At 44.5% G+C, this 20,000-nt stretch overlaps 1 protein-coding gene across 1 annotated transcript in view; it reads left to right on the top strand.

The window, feature by feature from the left end:
- Window positions 1-20,000, top strand: part of epha6 (eph receptor A6) — a 163,306-nt gene that overhangs the window by 127,816 nt on the left and 15,490 nt on the right. Inside the window, exons 6-10 of the mRNA XM_017456830.3 lie at window positions 13,062-13,186; window positions 14,211-14,373; window positions 14,444-14,552; window positions 17,778-17,848; window positions 19,384-19,509. Of these exons, the coding sequence (XP_017312319.1) occupies window positions 13,062-13,186; window positions 14,211-14,373; window positions 14,444-14,552; window positions 17,778-17,848; window positions 19,384-19,509 (594 nt within the window). The remainder of the gene's footprint in view (window positions 1-13,061; window positions 13,187-14,210; window positions 14,374-14,443; window positions 14,553-17,777; window positions 17,849-19,383; window positions 19,510-20,000) is intronic.

Genomic DNA, 20,000 nt, shown 5'->3' on the forward strand with positions numbered 1-20,000 from the left:
GTACGGCGGCCCGGAGAGGGATGAGTCCACTTTTTTTTCTTTCTTTATCTTTTCTTTCTTTTTTTTTTTTACACCGCAAGACAAATTTATCGTATCAAGCAACACAATTAGTGGCTGAAAATAAGTTATTCCTTTTCATTTCCCCGCTGTCTGTCTCGCTCTCGTCTTCATCTCTCGCCCGCTATCGTTTTTTCTTTGGGTTTTTTTGTATCCCGGATGAAGCGGAATGAATTTCTGACTCCTCCGTCTTCACGCGCTGTCCTGCAGCATGTATCGCATTTTATCACGCCGGGTTAATAATACACGGGAACGGGCTGTCTGGATTCTCGCTACAGTAAACACGGTCTGGCTTGCACTCGTTAATTCTCTGTGTTTTGTTAATTACCCTCCACCTATTAAAGGGTGAATTAATATCGATTGTCGTGGCCTTGCGTCCGGCCCGTCGTGTTACAGCGTCCCGGTGTGTTTCGCCGAACGCTACTGAAGTGGAAACAAGGCCACACACACACACACACGTTTGTCTTACTATCCTTGTGAGGACCTTCCATTGACAATTATTAACGCTAATTATGAAGATAAATAATGCTGCATTTTTTTCCTTAGGAGGACCGCCAGATGTTCTTACAAGATCACACCTGTCAGATAAGGGGACATTTAGTCCTCACCGAGATATAAAAGCATCCACACACACACACACACACACACTCATGAGCGGTGTTTTTACACAGTGCCAAAGGAAACACGATGATGTGTTCTTATGGGTTTTTTTTTTTTTTCTTTCTAATGACGTGTTCTTTAAGCGATCGTAAAAAAAAAAAATTGTCGTATCAGAGAAATAAAACACTTCAGGCCGGGCTTTTGTAGGAGAATAATCTTCGCATCACCACCCTGTCGTTAATTATTCTCCTCCAAGAGCACACCCCCAAGTGTGTTATTCCTTATATACCCTGACATATATTTTTGCGCTTGCTTCCTCTGACAACATACAGAACAAAAAACACATTGTCCATGGCAGTAATGCTCAGTAGTACTGTATATATTTACGGTGTGACAGTAGTATGTAATTATTTTTGAGCAGTAGTGCCGTGTAACACTATATCCAGGCTTTTGTCCTGCACCGATACACCTACCCGAGCTCATTAGCAAGCAGAGGAACACAGGTGTGTCTCACCGGGGTTACAGCGAAATCCCCTCAGGACTGCAGTAATCCGAGAGGACAAACAACCCTCGCACGATATCGCCTACCTGGAACGCTTCCGACCTCGCCGACTGTCGCTTCTACACTCCGATTCATTTGCTGCGTCCCGTTAGAAACGAACCACCGGAATCGACCGCTTTTCTTGCAAACCACGGCGTGCCGTACAGGGCGCGAAAACCGACCCGCGCGATGTTTCATCCCGCCGCCACGACGAGGATATCGGTCCGTATCCGATTCCATGCACACGAGGAGAGGCGATCGATACACATGACACATTCGCTCGCAGTCCTAAACGCGCACACCTGCACGTGACGTCCCGGCCGGCTTACGCGCGTCAGCGTGATCGCGGCGTTCGTCGATTAATCGCTCGTTTTTTTGTCCGTGCGGAGTCATAGCCCGCGGACGCCGTGTCGGTAGGCTGGGTTTTACGCTGCTGGTTCGTTTTGAATGAAAATGGCTTCCATTTGGAGTCACCGTCACTTTTTAAGCTCTTTTTCGTTCGTCACAGTCGATCAAAAACGCTGTTGTGGCCAGGAGGGAGTAAAAGCTAGCAGGCGTCACTGGGGGGGATGGGGGTTGGGTAGTCAGAGATACTTACAGGCTGGTTGTTATGCAAAGGTAAGAAGGGTATTTGAGATGAATAATAACGTTCTACACTGGCTAAAAACGCAACAAAACGAAAAAAAAAACCCAGCTGTAAGCCTTCCAGCGCTTATTGATTGTTGCAGTGTTGTGTTTTTGGGTGCAAAGCTAGAGAGTAGAGAACGCTGCTAGGGGCATGCTTACAGAACCGCTTAACTCTTAGAGGTTATTTTCCCAAAAATGACAGGTTTAATTCTTCTAAACTGCGCTAAACGTTTCTAGCTAGGAGTTTGTTGGAGCTACTTGGAGCGAGTTTTCGTGACAGTTGTACAGAGGTAGTCAAACTCGACATGATTGTATCAACGCTCAAGTCCAGACCTGCTGGAAGGACGAGTACAGTTCCCTCAGAAGCAGAGAACACAAGCAGAGAGCGCCATAACATTCACACCTCACTGACTCCTGGCTTTCTTCCCAAAGTGTATACTATCGTACCAACCCGTTTGTCCAAAATTGTCCATCAAATGTTATGTAAGGTGCCAAAGGGAAGAGCTGATGTGCTGCAGAAATACAGCAGGCTCTAGATACCTGGGCTGAAGAATGCGCTTTATGGGATTTTTTCTTTTCTTTTTTTTTTCTTTTCTGCAACTGCTGTCACAGTTTGAATGCCCCGCGGCTTGTGGCTCATTTCATTATTTGCATTGTGAAACTCAACCAATCTGAAATGCAAACAAACCACAAGGATCAATTTTACACAGCAAACTGTCTAAGTGGATTTTCTCCTAAATGGATCAGTTTGGAGCTCATTTTTAGCCTTACCTTGATTAAAAAAGAATTTGTCATTAATCATATGCAACCACCAATTTACAATTTACACAGCCTCTGGACTGTGTCGAAATTGACCCAGAATTAGGACCTATTTTTAGCCACACCCATTCACTTTACAGCAGGATAGCCCCACCCATTCACTTTACTGCAGGATAGCCCCACCCATTCACTTTACAGCTAGATATCCCCGCCCATTTACTTTACAGCAAGATAGCCCCACCCATTCACTTTACAGCAGGATAGTCCCGCCCATTTACTTTACAGCAAGATAGCCCCACCCATTCACTTTACAGCAGGATAGCCCCACCCATTCACTTTACAGCAAGATAGCCCCACCCATTCACTTTACAGCAGGATATCCCCGCCCATTCACTTTATAGCAGGATAGCCCCGCCCACTCACTTTACAGCAGGATAGCCCCACCCATTCACTTTACAGCAGGATAGTCCCGCCCACTCACTTTACAGCAGGATAGCCCCACCCATTCACTTTACAGCAGGATAGTCCCGCCCACTCACTTTACAGCAGGATAGCCCCGCCCATTCACTTTACAGCAGGATAGTCCCGCCCACTCACTTTACAGCAGGATAGCCCCACCCATTCACTTTACAGCAGGATAGCCCCACCCATTCACTTTACAGCAGGATAGCCCCACACATTCACTTTACAGCAAGATAGCCCCACCCATTCACTTTACAGCAGGATATCCCCGCCCATTCACTTTATAGCAGGATAGCCCCGCCCACTCACTTTACAGCAGGATAGCCCCACCCATTCACTTTACAGCAGGATAGCCCCACCCATTCACTTTACAGCAGGATAGTCCCGTCCATTCACTTTATAGCAGGATAGCCCCGCCCACTCACTTTACAGCAGGTTAGTCCCACCCATTCACTTTACAACAGGATAGTCCCGCCCATTCACTATTTTCTTGTTTTGTAATAAATAAAAATCGCTGTGGTATAAGAGGAATAAAAGGCTCGCTTTGCGTCGAGCCGCATCATTAACAGCCCCAAGTGTGTTATTCCTGTGTCAGACACAGTAGCAAAAACACAACCCGTTCGGTTCTGAGGGATAAAGCGAGAGGCAGAGGGTCATGGCAGCAATGAACTCCAACTGTATGTTGTTGTTTTTTTAAAAACGTATTGTATATGACCTTAATTATAACCGCCCAGCCGAGTGGAGGCACCGAGAATCCTTTCCATCGCCTGGCCCGAGCAATCTCAGATTCAGCTCTCAAACATGCACAGCCATTTTAAAGCACCGCTCCGCCGACAAGTCGAGCAAGGTGAGACAGAACGTAGCGTGCATTTACCCGAGACGTTCGGATGAACAGAAAGGGGGAGGAAAGTTATTGTAGAGTGGAGGGAGTGAACAGGGAGACGGAAACTTTGAAAGCAGGGTATAAAGAGTTCTGGATGTCCTCTACATAACAGCAGAGGTGAAACCGACGTACGGCTACGTCTCTGTGTGTGTGTGTGTGTGTGTGTGTGTGTGTGTGTTATATACCTCCTGGTACATGAACCAAGATTGCATCTCCCTTGACAGTCATTTCACCACGGTCCCTGTTTTAAAAGTGCAACGTAAATGTACTCTTCAAAAAAAAAAAAACGCGAGGAACATCTAATTATCCCCTCTCTAGCATTGCTGATTGCTTCGCTCAGTGCGGCATGATTGCGGATGATGGGCCGAACCTCGTCGGAGCATCTGTAAAAGACTCGGAATTGATTTCTTTGAAGGAGTCGATGCGAGAGCACTTTAGGGGAGTGGGCTAGCTAATTAAAATTCAAATGCGGGTCAAATCCGACGTAATGACTTTCCATTAGCTCCTCGTTCCTCCTTGTTTCGCCTTGATGAAGGTGCACGAGTGGCGGCATGTGTGTATATATATGTGTGTGTGCATACGTGTTAGAGGGAAGCGTGTGATGCCAGCCTTGCCCGATTACCTGCCGATAGCCCCGTGCTGGGCCAACACCTGTTTACTCGATGTGATTGTCGCACTCGCGCTGTAATTTCAGCTCAGCTGGTTGCACTTCTGACACTTTGACACGAGCTCAGGCGCTCTGCTGCATACCAACTCACGCTAAACTTTTTTCGCTGTCACATTTTCGGTTGCCGAAAGAGAAAAAAAAAAAAAGGGCGGTCTAAGAGATTTATAAGTTCTAGCATGTTTTGTAATATTTGTAATATAAAGTTCTCCTCGCTTTCCCACAGCTGTCAGTGAAACGCACCCGAAGTTCTCGATTCAGACTTTGTTTTTAATAACTGCTTCCCTCACTGAATAACACTGAATAACACACGCCATGCATATGCAGGCTGTATTGAGAATCGGTGACATAAATGCAAAAATTTACGCGAGGGAACGTACTCGTATCCAGAGTCGGGTTGCTTAAGGTGCGCCGTTCGGATTAGGCACACATCCAAGGTTGGCAAATATTTCTTGAGTAAAAAGACTTCTTTTTTTTTTTCAGTCGTGTCTAGAAAATCTCTGATTCCCTAAGACTGGCGTTGCCCAAGACCAAATGGGAGAATAAAACAAATAATATAGAGCAGCAACATCCAGCCAATTCACTTCAGTTCAATTCAGTTGTATTTGTATAGCGCTTTTCACAACGGATATTGTCACAAAGCTTTACAGACATATATAGATTTCAAATCGAAGTTTTAAATTGATCAATTTATGCGTAATGAGGAAGCCAGAGGCGACGGCGGCGAGGAAAACCTCCCTGAGATGACACGAGGAAGAAAGCTTGAGAGACTCAAAAAGAGAACCTGTCCACATAACTGTGTGCTACACGAGTTTGAGACGTGATCCAAGTCTATTCCGTTGAATCATGACCTGTCCACCGATGGAGAACCCGGGCGCGAAGTATGTTTATGCAAATGTGGTCCAAAACCGTCACCGCAACCGCAGTCCCAAGAGATCGCACCAAAACATCTACACGTCTTCCAAGTGTCCCCAAGCTGTCCATATGGGGCCGTCCTCGGCGACAGCGAGTGGCCTTCAAGCGACGAGAACTCCAGAAGAAGGGCATCGGGACGGTCCGGTCCAGGCCGGCATCGGAGAGCAGAACGGGTCAGGCCCACTGCTACCCCAGGAGTAACACGTGTAGAGCTTGTGTGTGTGATGATTAAACGTTGGTGTCATCCAGTCTTCGCACGTGTCGGAGTCATCTGGAATCTCCGTAGACGTCGGTTCTGAGCCGGAGCTGGCACGTTCACGGATTGTCCATCCCACAGGGCCATCCCGAGGTAGGAACAGGAAACAAATAGAGAAGGATTAGCATTTGTTATTGTTTTTTCAAAGTTATGAGATGCGTTATGTGAACGCTAGGCTAAAGAAACGTCTCTTTAATCAGGATGTCAACTGAAAGAGTGTCTCTGAAGCCCAAACATTATCAGGAAGGCTATTCCAGAGTTTAGGAGCTGAATGTGAAGACTTCGATATCCTCGGTATTATCAAAAGTCCAGAGTTTTGTGACCTTAAAGAGCATGTAGGATTGTAACATGATTGAAGATCAGTTAAATACGAAGGAACTTTTAGGGCTTCATAGGTGAGTAGCAGTATTTTGTAAGCGATACGGAGCTTAAACTTGGGGTAACGTGTTGATATTTTTGCGATCTGATAAGGACTCTAGCAGCTGCATTTTGGACTAAGTGTAGCTTATTTATTGAGGACGCAGGACAGCCACCTAGCAGTGCGTGACAGTACTCCGGTCATGAGGTCATGAACGCACAAACTAGTTTTCCTGCATCAGAAACAGATAACATGTTACGTTGCTTGGCGATATTTCTAAGGTGGAAGAAGGCTGGGAACTATGATTTTTGAATGGCAGGTTGCTGTCTAATATACCACGCAGGTCTTTAACCGTAGTGGACGAAGTAACCGTACATCCTTCTAAATGCAGAGCGTATTCGAAGAGCTTTTGTGTACAGATTTTTGGTCCAATTAGCACTATCTCTGTTTTTATCAGAATTCGGTAAAAGAAAATTAGCGGCCATCCGGTCTTTAATGTCTTTAACGTAATGTGGGAAACTGCGAAATTTCATCTGCTTTTGTAGAAATATATAGCCGAGTATCTTCAGCATAGCAGTGGAAATGAATCCCGTGTTTTTTCGAATAATATTTCCAAGGAGCGGCGTGTGTAGAGAGAGAACAAAAGGGGGACCTAACACCGGTCCTTGAGGCACACCGTACTTTACCGAAAGTGCATCGTTTAAACAAACAAAAATGGTAGCGGTCAGACAGGTAGGATTTAAACCATGTCAATGCCTGTCCCTGTATACAGATGTAGTTTTGGATTCTATCTAAGAGTATGTCACGATCTATGGTGTCGAACGCAGCACGAAGAACAAGTAGAGCAAGTCACGAAACGCAGCCTCGGTCGTACGTCTTTTACGAAGTTAGCTGAGCTTCAGCTAACGTCCTCCGAAATCTCCGCAGGTAAACGGCATGTGTTCACGTCATTGGTTGGGTTCAACGAGTCATAACATTCCACCCGAAAGTCTTAATTGATCACCCTGACCTGTAGGATTTCCTTCCTAACCGAACAGCAGCACAGAGTAAGCTCTGAGTCGAGAGAAATGAGATTTCTCTGCTTGGGTATGCTCTTCCATTCTCAGCCAGTCTGTACCCTAGCAAACGAGACACGAGGACACTTCATTATTTATGAAGGCACAGTCTGGCCCACAGCAGCGCCGAGTGGGAGATATTTCTGTGTAAATGTGAGCTTCCTTCTTCACACATGCCCGGCGGAGTCAAGGCGTGATGTACCACACTTACCTGCAGCCTCCAATAAATTATTAGCTATATCCTTTTCTTTCTTTGTACAGTAGAAAGATATGGAGGAGCTCACCCATTCAAGCTAAATCCCATAGGTCTTAACAAAGATGATCTTAACTGTTAGCAATGAAAGATGTATAGAGTGGACCTTTACACACAGTAATATTGATAATCATCATCATCATCATCATCATAATTATTAAAGCTGCGAGCAGCATTTCCGGGGGCCAAGCACCCAGTCTCTGCTTTTAAACTTTGGACACATGGTTCAAAAGCTATGAACATACACATACTTCCGAATCCGAGACCCAGTTTTGACCCAATGGTGGCGCTAGAGCATTGGCAGCACTTGGCCCAAATTTGGTCAGAATGTTCTTTAGATCCTCCCCAATCAGTGTTGCAAATTTCACAACTTTTTGTTGACACCCTAGCCAGAAGAAGACAAGGCTGTAGTAGATGGGTTTTCCTGTAGTCCCATCTAGCCACTTGTTAGCAAGCGCGTTTTTCAATACACTTGAAAGCTTAACGAAATCACGAGTGGGGGTATTTTATGTCGCGGAATACATACGCAAAAATGCTATTTCAGCGGGACTTGCGTGAGGAGCTGCGACCGGAGTGTGTTAGCTAAACAGAACTAGCTAGCTAATAGTTTCAGCATTTCACCTCCAGCTAAACCAGTGAGTTATTCGAGTAAACTTAAATAGATTAATAGCTAGCTAGCTCGATAGTTGGTTACTATCACTTAGCTTAGAGGCCAAAGTGTACGCTGTGTGGGTGTGTGTGGGTGTGTGTGTGTGTGGGGTGTGTGTGTGTGTGGGGTGTGTGTGTGTGTGTGTGTGTGTGTGTGACTTTTTTTTGTATTTTATGGTGTCTTACTTTCTCATAGCTCCATTCAATCACACTCTCCAAATCAATTTCATTGATGCTGCAGGGAGCAGAAGCAGCAGGACAGACGTGTCTTTCTTTTCTGTCTGTCTCTCTCGCTCGCTCTCTCTCTTTCTGTCACTCCCTCCATCTCTCATTTATCATCCTATTCTTAATTCTTTCCTTTTTACCCTTTACACATTTCCCCATAGCCCCTATTCTGCTTCTTACCCTCCTCCCTCCCTCCCTTTCTCTCTGTTTATCTCTCACTCTCTTTCTCTTTCTCTCTCTGTCTGTCTGTCACTTTCTCTGTCTGGCTATATCTGTGCCTCTCTCTGTGTCTCTCTCTCTCTCTCTCTCTCTCTCTCTCTCTCTCTCTCTCTCTCTTTCTCGCTTTCTTGCCTCTCTCTGTCTTTTTGTCTCTTTCGTCTCAATTTCCATGTCTCTCTCTCTCTCTCTCTCTCTCTCTCTCTGTCTCTCTCTCTCTCTTGCCTCTCTCTGTCTTTTTGTCTCTTTTGTCTCAATCTCCATGCCTCTGTGTCTCTCTCTCTCTCTCTCTCTCTCTCTCTCTCTCTCTCTCTCTCTCTCTCTCTGTATTTTTGTCTGTTTCATATTAATCTCTATGCCTCTGTCTCTCTCTTTCATTCTCTCTTTCCTGCCTCTCTCTGTCTTTTTGTCTCTTTCGTCTCAATCTCCATGTCTCTCTCTCTCTCTCTCTCTCTCTCTGTTGCCTCTCTCTGTCCTTTTGTCTGTTTCGTCTCAATCTCCATGTCTCCCTCTCTCTGTCTCTCTCTCTCATTTTGTTATTCTAGGAGTTGAAATAAAATTATGAATATGAGCTCAGAGTGCAGACTGTCAGCTTTCATTTGAGATCATTGACATCCTGTGTAGGGATTGCGGCATTTTTTTTCCTTTAAATATGTCATCCCGCCCCCCTTTGTAAGGAACCAAAAGTAATTGGACAACAGTCTGCTGAGCTGTTCCTCGGCCACGCGTGTGTCATTCGCCCGTTAGTAAGCAGATATACGGTGTAGAGTTGATGTGTTTCATTTGCATTTGGGATCTGTTTCTGTTAACTCTCAATAGGAAGTCCGAAGAGCCGACTCTGCCAGCGACGCGAGCCATCATACGGCTGAAAAATCAAAACAGACCCACTTTTGGTCCCTTAAAAAGGGGGTGACTATATTATTTAAAAAAAAAAAAAAAAAGTGCTGTCATTTCTGCACTGGATCTAAAGATCATACTCGTTATTTACTGGTAACTCCTACTAAAACGATAAACAATCACTGTCGGTGTCCAAATATTTTTGGATCTTACTGTATTTGAGAAAGTGTGTCTTTCCTTCACGTTCTCTCTCTTTCTTGTCTGTTTCTTCCTCTCGCATCTCTCTCTTACTTTTCTCTATTAGTTTCTCTTTTTCTCTCTTTCTTATTTCTTTGCCTACCTCATTTCTCTATCTATCTCTCCTTCCCTCTCTCTCTCTCTCTCCCTCCCTCCCTCTCTCTTTCTCTCTCTCTCTCTCTCTCTCTCTCTATCTCTCCTCAGTCTCCTTCCCTCTCTCTTCCTCTCTCTCTCCCTCCCTCTCTCTTCCTCTCTCTCTCGCTCTCTCCCTCTCTCTCTCCCTCCCTCCCTCTCTCTTCCTCTCTCACTCTCTCTCTCTCCCTCTCCATCTCTCTATCCCTCTCTCTTCCTCTCTCCCTCCCTCCCTCACTCTCTCCTTCTTTCCCCTCTCTCTCTCTCTCTTTCTGTGTCCACTCTGTGCTGTTGTAACAGTACGAGATTGATGAGGATGACAGAGGCAGTGATTAGATGATGAGGTGATGAGGTGATTAGCGAGGCAGGCGGTCGCCGCTGGTCTCCGGAGTGAATATTTACCTGAGAGAAATGTGATCAGGCCGTGCTAATGCCATTCAGCACCAGTTTAATCTGCCGCACGATTCGGTTAGAGACGCGCTCGGGCCCGGCCCGTGGGCGGGAAGCTACATTTCCTCAAGTCCCATGCTGGAGCTGATGTAGCGTGTGCTTATAGATCAACACTGGCCTTAAATTTCAGCAATCCTGTATGTGTGTGTGTGTGTGTGTGTGTATTGAACTTTTTCTTGGCTGTAATACACGACACAGCATTAATGTGAAACTTTAGGGCAACGTTGGGGTGAACGTGGCGGAAGTTGATGTTAATGTTTACGTGGCTTTTGAAACTCCACAAAGCACAATTTCACGCTTCAAACCTTTTCGCAGTTGCTGCAAGAAGTGTGTTACTATAAGAGTGCACAAAATACACTCCTAAAATGTTTCGATTTGCTTCAAAAGTGATTCGGTTTGCCGACCGCACAGCACTTCTAATACAGTATATACAATTACTATCAGCTAAATTGTATCTTGTGATATGTATCGCGTATCATACAAATGTCTTCAAGTACCGTGATGTGATTTTTTTCATATTTAAAAAAAAGTTAAATATTTAATTTTTTTTATCTTATATAAATCATTGAGCAGTTCTTTTTTTTTTTTTTAAATTACTGTATTGCTGGACATTTCTGAACAAATCTATATATCGTGATACATATCATGTGTCATGGAAATGCTTTTTGAGAATCGTGATGTGATTTATTTTTTTGTCATATTCCCCACCCTTATATACAGAACTAACATTACACCTTACCATTTTCACTTTACTGTATTCATCATGTGTAATAAACTCTCCTACTTTGGTTCATGTTTATGAATTTAAAACGGCAGCTCTAGTGATTGACAAAGAAAAAAAATGAATTATGGGTTATGATAATATATTTGTTGTGAGCTACTATACCGTAGTTAGCTTAATTTCTGGAGCAACAGACTATGCTATTACTAGCCAAAAGTCTCAGTGGTTTATGGGGTCGTTGCTCGAGTTTGTTTTTTCCCTGGATTGAGTCAGAATCTGATTCGCCCACCTACTCAAGAGCGAGTTAAGTAATGATGTTTGACTTAGCAAGGCCATAACTCTGTTACAACCCAGATAGCAGACCAACACTGATTCAACAGCGAATCAACACTGAATCAATACCGAATCAACACCGAATCAATACTGAATCAATACTGAATCAACACTGATTCAACACAGAATCAATACTGAATCAACACTGATTCAACACTGAATCAATACTGAATGAACACTGAATCAACACTGAATTAATACTGAATCAACACAGAATCAATACTGAATCAACACTGATTCAACACAGAATCAATACTGAATCAACACTGATTCAACACTGAATCAATACTGAATGAACACTGATTCGCCCACCTGCTCAAGAGCGAGTTAATGATGTTTGACTTAACAAGGCTCAATGCACAGAGCCACCAAAGAAACTGGTGTGTACGTACAACAACGAAAAGTCATCATGGGGTTTCGTAATATCTTAGAATATTGGTGTTCAAATGATGAGGTTAAATTGTTAGACTGTTAGGACTATACCAGAATTCATGGATTCAGACATTCATGTGGACTGGTTCGACAGATTCATTCCTTATGTTCAAAAGAACGAGTCGGATGTCATTACTCTAATGCAGGAAGTGTGAAAAGGTTCCTCAGATTCCAGGTTTTCTGCGTTAGAAGCATGCTTCTCGTCTTCATTATCCACCATCGTGTAGTTATTGAGCTCCATATACAGTCTTTCTACGGTACACGCTCCGTATTACGACCTCATATTATACGTCTTGAGGATCGGATTATTCCCGGACAGTGGTTCTCGGAGGTTGAAATGTGTCCAGATTGCAATCGGATCATTCGAATCACCTCAGGAGGTGTGTGACGCACCTTCTCCTGATGTTATATAAGACAGATGGGTATAAATCTTTTAAATCTCTTTAAGCCACACTAAAGAGACCTACAGTCATGGGGAAAAGAAAGTACATCCTACTTCAATTCTGTTTTTGTTTATCAGCGCCTGTATAACAAATGGGTGGTCCTCACTAACTTCTAGAAACAAACAAGTAAGCCTGACAGTTGACAACAACAAAACACAACAGATTTCAGTATGTAGTCTTTTTTTTTTTTCCTCAAATCCTTCACAGTATGCTGCGTCATAGTCAGATTTCGTCTCATATCTGTGACGCAACATACCATATAATTATACATTATATATTTATACATCATATAGTCATCTTCTTCTTTACGCAGCTGGAATTCCGGAACAAGAGCAACAGGAAGTTGGTCAAATAGTATCAGGCTGATTTATAGTTCCCTCCGAAACTATTGGAACGGCAAGGCCAATTAATATTTCTGTTGCTGTAGATTATAGACATTTGGGTTTGAGGTCAAAAGATGGATATGAGAAGATAGTTTAGGATTTCAGCTTTTATTTCCTGGTATTTATATTGTATGTAGATGTGTCGAACGACATAGAACAGCACTTTTGTATCAGACGTTTCACCTGTGAAGACTTGCATTTGTTGTCAAAAAGGATAAACCGACATAAAGACCAGAGAGCTGTCTATGGGAGAAAAGCAAGCCGTTTTGAAGCTGAGAAAAGAGGGAAAATCAAGGTTCTATGTTTTACGTTGTTTAACACGTCACGACATAAATCCCAGGAAATAAAAGCAAGAAATCCTAAAGTCTCGTCTCATATGCATGTTTTGATCTCAAACCCAAATGTCTTTGGTGTACTTCACAAACACATGAATTGGCCTTGCTGTTCCAATAGTTTCGGAGGGGACTGTACATATTACGCACAATACAGTCATATTTTCATCGGGAGTGTAAACGCACGTGGGTAAAGTCTCGTCAAACAGAGTCTGAATGCTGTGTTGTCCTCTTCCTCACAGGTCCATCTTTGGTGGCAGCGGTGAAGAAGGACTGGGCCACTCAGAGCACCATCGCCCTCTCCTGGCAGGAGGCTGAACAGCCCCACGCAGCCATCCTCGACTACGAGATCAAATACTACGAGAAGGTACACAGCACCATGGGGCCAGAGTGTCGGCTGTTCTCCTAAATCCGTCCACGTCCCATATCTATCTCTCTTTCACCTGTTATATGTCTGACGGTGTTCTACTCCTACGTCACATATTGTATATTTTTATATACAATATAAATACAGCTCTTGCTGTGGATGTAACTGCTTGTCTGAGTTGTCTAGATTTTAATTGAAGCGGCTTGTGAGGCTCTACTAATTAAAGTGTTTCACACTGCTGCTCTAATCTAAAACTCATCGCAGTTAAAATCGTACATCTCTTCATTTCAACGCTGAAAAGAAACTTTTATTGACATAAAAATCATTATTTATCTTTTTAGCCATTTCTTGTTATCCCTGAAGCCATACTTTCCACATTTTCCACATTTTCCCCATTTTCCCGAATTCCTAAAGGTCATTTGAACTGAAAATTGAAACTGAGGTCAGCTTTCATCTTCGTGACATGCATAAAAATAAATAAAGATATATATATATATATACTTAGAAAACAGTACAAAGGTCAGCTCTCTTCTTATAGATATGCAGTTAAAAAAAAAAAGTCAAAGGTCTTCTCTTCTTGACATACAATTTTTATTTTTATTTTTTTAATGTTAAATATATATATTAGAAATAATAGTACTAAGGTCAGATCTCTCCGTGTAAAACTAAAAAACAAAAACAAACAAACAAAAACTAAAAAATAGAACTAAGGTCAATTCTCCACTTCTTCAAAGTAAAAAGAAATACAAAAAAAATAATACTAATATCATTTCTCTCCTTCATGATGTACAATTTAAAAAAAAACAACAACAACAACAAAAAATATCAAATTTGTTATTTTTTAGTGCTTTTACTTTACTTTTTTATTCATTGCTAAAAGGTAGTACTAAAGTAAGCGCTCTCCTTCTTGACATATGAATGTAAAATTACTTAAAGAAAAAGTCTCATAAGGATTAGGATTCAGGCGAATAAATCACGTGTGAAACGTGTACTTTGTGTGCTCTCTGTGTGTATATTATATTAGGAGCAGGAGCAGTTGAGCTACTCGTCCACTCGCACTAAAGTTCCCAGCGCGATCGTAACGGGCCTCAAGCCGTCCACGGTCTACGTGTTCCACATCCGAGCTCGCACGGCGACCGGCTACAGCAGCTACAGCTCCAAGCTGGAGTTCACCACGGGGGACGACGGTACGAGGATTTCAGCTCTGTCTCGTTTGTTACTCGTTCGCTGTTCTCATTCACTTTCTCTCTTTCTCAGATTCGGAGGAAGCGTCTGATCAGGGCCAGGTGTTGGTGATCGTTACCGCGGCAGTCGGGGGGTTCTCTCTGCTCATCATCCTCACGCTTTTCCTGCTCATCACGGGCAGGTAGTGACACTGAGACACCTTCCTGCCATCCTTCACATCTATTCCTATCCCTGTGTCATTCTGTCTGTCTCATCACCTTTCCGTTTGCTTCCTCGGGATCCTATTCAGCTCCTAATAGGGTCACCGAGCCGTGTGTGTTTTTTCCGACTGGCTGCTCGCCGATGCCGCCTAATTATTCGGAGTGTGCTCAAACAGGGCCGAGCTTGCTGTCAGACCACTCGCGGTTTGAGAGAGTGACATGCATGTAGCTCGAGGGCTCCGCAGGAGCCTTGCTGTATCGTGATGCCTGTGCGCTCTGTGTGTGTGCGTGTGTGAGACACGGCCCCGGTGCCCTCACGTCCTCATGCAGCCCCTGAGGCTAATGGCTCTCTGTTTGTGATGTTGAGACAGAGCGTGGCAGCGCAGAGGCACTCAGAGGCAGATAACAGACCCCAGTCAACAGCTCTCAAATAAATCAGCCGGACTCGCTGGCACACGGAATAAACGATTACAGCGCTTTAGATCCATGTCCGACACGCTGCCTATCAGCTACATATACATCAGTGCTGAAGACGTGTGTGCTGTAATATATATTACAAGCCGTGGCGACGTGCTGGCGATTGGACGCTGGGTCATGGCCGTGCCTCGCTGACACACTCCGACACACGATAAGAATCCTGGACGGGTCACGCTGGTTAAAAAATACACATTCGACTTCATGAGCAATGCGGACTTACTTACCGTCAAGCGTAACGCTCGCGTCTGGACGGCGCTTCAGTTCTTTGGACACAGTAGTATAAGGAAGTAAGGAATCGTGCGATCGCAGAAACGAACGCAAAATCAAGCGAACGTCGCAATATTCCGAGGAGCTTGCGATTTTTTTTCAATTACAGCAGATTTTACACAGATTTGGGTAAAGGACGCGTCACGTGACGTCATCGCGGCGCGCGTTCGGCTGGAGCCGTCTTCAATTCGCGTGTGTCGAACACGAGTGCAGCTGAAAGGTCTCGTCTACCAACGGACATCACTGCGAAAGACCGCGCAGAACAATTCCGTGCCATTGTGATTCCACCGATTCGAGTAGTTTTCCGCTCAAAAAAACAAAAAAAGAGCAAAAAACGATTTTTTTTGAAGAAAAAAAAAAATTCAAGCGTTTTTGGCCGCAACAATCACAAAAACAAATTCTGCGATATCCTGTACAGACTGGGAAGTCTAGCTATTAGCTATTATCAATGTAAAGAGGTCGGCGCACCAGAAAAAACTTTCACCCAGAGAGCGCGAGAATCATCGTCTCCTGATGAGGTCACCGCCATCCGTGGCCACCTACTCTGTTTCTAGCCAATCATGGGCATCTCATGTATGCGGAAAGGGGCGGGTAGCTCTTTCCTCCGATCGTGTTATGTCGCACCGTGATGCAGTCTGAGTAGAAATTTGAAAAGATGCGCATTGGGTGGCTTCACGTGTCTTGAAAAGAAGCACGTAACAAGGAAGCCTTGTTAGCCCTACATCTGGGAAAGCGTCTGGGAAAGCACCTGGGAAAGCATCTGGGAAAGTGTCTGGGAAAATGCCTGGGAAAGCGTCTGGGAAAGTGTCTGGGAAAATGCCTGGGAAAGCGTCTGGGAAAATGCCTGGGAAAGCGTCTGGGAAAGTGTCTGGGAAAATGCCTGGGAAAGCATCTGGGAAAGTATCTGGGAAAGCGTCTGGGAAAGAGTCTGGGAAAGTGTCTGGGAAAGCGTCTTGGAAAGTATCTGGGAAAGCGTCTGGGAAAGTGTCTGGGAAAGCGTCTTGGAAAGTATCTGGGAAAGCGTCTGGGAAAGAGTCTGGGAAACCATCTGGGAAAGAGTCTGGGAAAGAGTCTGGGAAACCATCTGGGAAAGAGTCTGGGAAAACGCCTGGGAAAACGCCTGGGAAAGCATCTGGGAAAATGCCTGGGAAAGCGTCCTGGAAAGAGTCTAGGAAAACGTCTGGGAAAGCGTCTAGGAAAGCGCCTGGGAAAGCGCTTGGGAAAGAGTCTGGGAAAGAGTCTGGGAAAACTCCTGGGAAAGCGTCTGGGAAAACGCCTGGGAAAGCGTCTGGGAAAACGTCTGGGAAAGAGTCTGGGAAAGCGTCTGGGAAAGAGTCTGGGAAAGCGTCTGGGAAGGAGTCTGGGAAGGAGTCTGGGAAAGCGTCTGGGAAAGCGTCTAGGAAAACACCTGGGAAAGCGTCTGGGAAAGAGTCTGGGAAAGCGTCTAGGAAAACACCTGGGAAAGCATCTGGGAAAGCGTCTGGGAAAGCACTTGGGAAAGAGTCTGGGAAAGCGTCTGGGAAAGCGTCTGAGAAAGCGCTTGGGAAAGAGTCTGGGAAAGCGTCTGGGAAAGAGTCTGGGAAAGCGTCTGGGAAAGAGTCTGGGAAAGCGTCTGGGAAGGAGTCTGGGAAAGCGTCTAGGAAAACACCTGGGAAAGCGTCTGGGAAAGAGTCTGGGAAAGCGTCTAGGAAAACACCTGGGAAAGCATCTGGGAAAGCGCCTGGGGAAGCACTTGGGAAAGAGTCTGGGAAAGCGTCTGGGAAAGCGTCTGGGAAAGCGCTTGGGAAAGAGTCTGGGAAAGCGTCTGGGAAAGCTCTTGGCAAAGCGTCTGGGAAAGCGTCTGGGAAAGCGTCTGGGAAAGCGTTTGGGAATGAGTCTGGGAAAGCGTCTGGGAAAGCGTCTGGGAAAGCGTCTGGGAATGAGTCTGGGAAAGCGTCTGGGAAAGCTCTTGGCAAAGCGTCTGGGAAAGCGTCTGGGAAAGCGTCTGGGAAAGCGTCTGGGAATGAGTCTGGGAAAGCGTCTGGGAAAGCGCCCCCTGAAGTGCTGCTACATGTGTATCAAGTCCAGCAGTTTTTAAACGCCTCGCCGTCTCCAGCCAGCAGCAGTTCATTCGAACCGACAGCATCATTACTCGCTGTTTATTACCTCGCCCCGTTGTTCGGTGGACAGCTTGCCGATACCGAAGGTCTATAAAAAATTACGAACGGTCCGAGCCCCCGCAAGTTCATTTCAGGTTATTCTCAGAAGCACTTCGCACCAAACATTAAAGATAACCAGACTTCAAGATAAGGCAAAACTCTAACCAGGAGCCAAAAGCCATTTTATGCGTCGTTCGCGCAGGAACACATCATTTTTTTAATGTTAATACTGAACTACATCGTTATGAGTTCTGTTTTTATTCTTTCTTTTTTCTTTTCTTTTTTTTTCAAGTTTATTATTGTTTTTGTCTTCTGTTGGCACAGGTGCCAGTGGTACATCAAATCCAAGATGAAACCACAGGACAAGAGAAGGACACAGTATCAGAATGGACACGGTACACACACACACACACACACACATGCTAATACAGTTATATGGATGAGCACAGATGCCAGAAATTTAGAATGCAAATGATCCTAAGTCTCAGTAGGGCTGTGAATGAATTTCACTGGACTGGCCAAACAAAACAAAAAACAGATTTTGAATAAAGCTTCGTCTATTGAATTGCATTTCCATTCTGGCAAAATGACTACCTTTTTTTTTGTTTTTTTAATATGTACAAAAAAGCGAGGTCAGCTATAGAGTCAGTAAAGGTCTGACACTACAGCTAGAGATCTTTTTACCGCAGTGCTTTTGAGCAGGACGTGAACTCGATGACCTGAAGAGAATTACATAAGCGTCAGGTGGAAGCTCTTTTGAGTCTGATATAAAGCTGACAGTTTCCATTCACATTCACGTAGTTAAAATAAAGTAAGTTCAAGGATGCGTTTATTAACTGTTCATTTACAGTTATCCATTCAGCCGGAGGAACTTTTACACCAAACAGCTGCATCTGGCAACATATCCCTCTCCTTTCTCCACACATCCAATTCTGCATCACCTGTGCTGCGTCTCAATTCGCCTATTATCTGCCCTAAATAGCGCCCGAGATTAGAATTAGCGTGTCCCAAATCGAGGTGTGTCGAAACGAGTTTCCCAAAGGTACCGTAGCAGTGCAGTACACGGTCGGCGGGAAGGACTTCCTCGCGTATTTGCCGACAGGGTATGAGAACGTTTAGCGATAGAGTACGTGACTCTCTAGCGACGCTCCGGCCCGTCGAAGCTCTCCAGCCGGTGAGCGAACGCAATCACAGACAAGCGAATTAGCGTCGTTTCCAAAATCGTGCTACCGTCCGGGTCCACGAAAGAATTCGGACTTGCAGGCAGCATGTCGGATCACGGATCACGTGCGCTATACTCTCTTCACTCCAATTGGTAGTCAGTGGCTGTATATTTGCATAAAATTAAACGTTTCTCAGCATCGTCGTGTTGCTGGACACGCCCAGATCTAGTCGCCTGACGGTCGCGGTCGCTCATGCCACCGGAAGTCGGCAGCTCTAATTGAAAACGGATGGTCTCCGGTCGCTCTGTTCTGCTTATCTATGTCTGTGGCAGTATAAAATGATAGCCTCATTAATACTTGAATGCATTTGAACACGAAAGCTTTTAAGTAATTATAAATCTGGTGCTGTAATGAGTTACAAAAGCAATTGCAATTAGAAAGACTCGGTAATACACAGAAAAGCAATTACTCCACGTGCGACGTTACGTCCTGTCGAGGAAAATATATCAAACACGACACACTTTAATAACAAAACTGGGCTCATTAAAACCAGATCGTTTCCTTCTTTCTCCTTTAAACACTGCAATTCCTGACTGGCTTTTCAGTGAAGCATTCGATCTACAGCGTATGATTCAGTACAGGAAGAAAGGGCATGATTCCAGTCATCAGTTCATTCTCAAGTCCTTTCGTGACGTCCTGTTGAGAAACCGAAGCCTGCTCTGTCTGGATCCTGTAGAATTTCTGCTAATTCTTTATCTCCTTCGCAGTGCCGTTCCCGGGAATAAAGACCTACGTCGATCCGGACACGTACGAGGATCCGACTCAGGCTGTTCACGACTTTGCTAAGGAGATCGACCCGTCTCGTATCCGTATAGAGAGGGTCATCGGAGCTGGTACGAGTCTTTGTTTCATTTTCGTCTGTGTGTTTAGAGTGAATACGTTACATGCTAAAAAAAAAAAAAATTTAAAAACGATGAGTTTGTTAATTAGTGGAAATTCGAACATGTCTTTCGTGATGTCAGAAAAAATATATAAAAGCTGATTTGAGCTACCGTAGCGTCTGATTTTGAATTGATTCAGATTTGTTTCAGAGTCTTTAGTGACATAACTGTGAATTGTACTGTACAGACCCTTAGAAATATTAATTACATTATTTTTCTTTCACTTAAAAAATGATTTTGGTGTCTGATCCGGGTTCATTTCTATCTGCTTTATTATGGAGGGGTACAAACTTTTGCACTGTAGTACAATCTGGACCTCAGTTCTATTATTATGCTACTGCCATCTAGTGACTAGAGTGGTGACATACAGGTACAACCCGTGTACACTAAGCATGTGTGCGTGTGCGCGTGTGTGTGTGTGTGTGTGTGCGCGTCTGCATCAG

The sequence above is a fragment of the Ictalurus punctatus genome, chromosome 26, assembly GCF_001660625.3.
Source record: "Ictalurus punctatus breed USDA103 chromosome 26, Coco_2.0, whole genome shotgun sequence".
In the NCBI taxonomy this organism is placed as follows: Eukaryota; Metazoa; Chordata; class Actinopteri; order Siluriformes; family Ictaluridae; genus Ictalurus; species Ictalurus punctatus.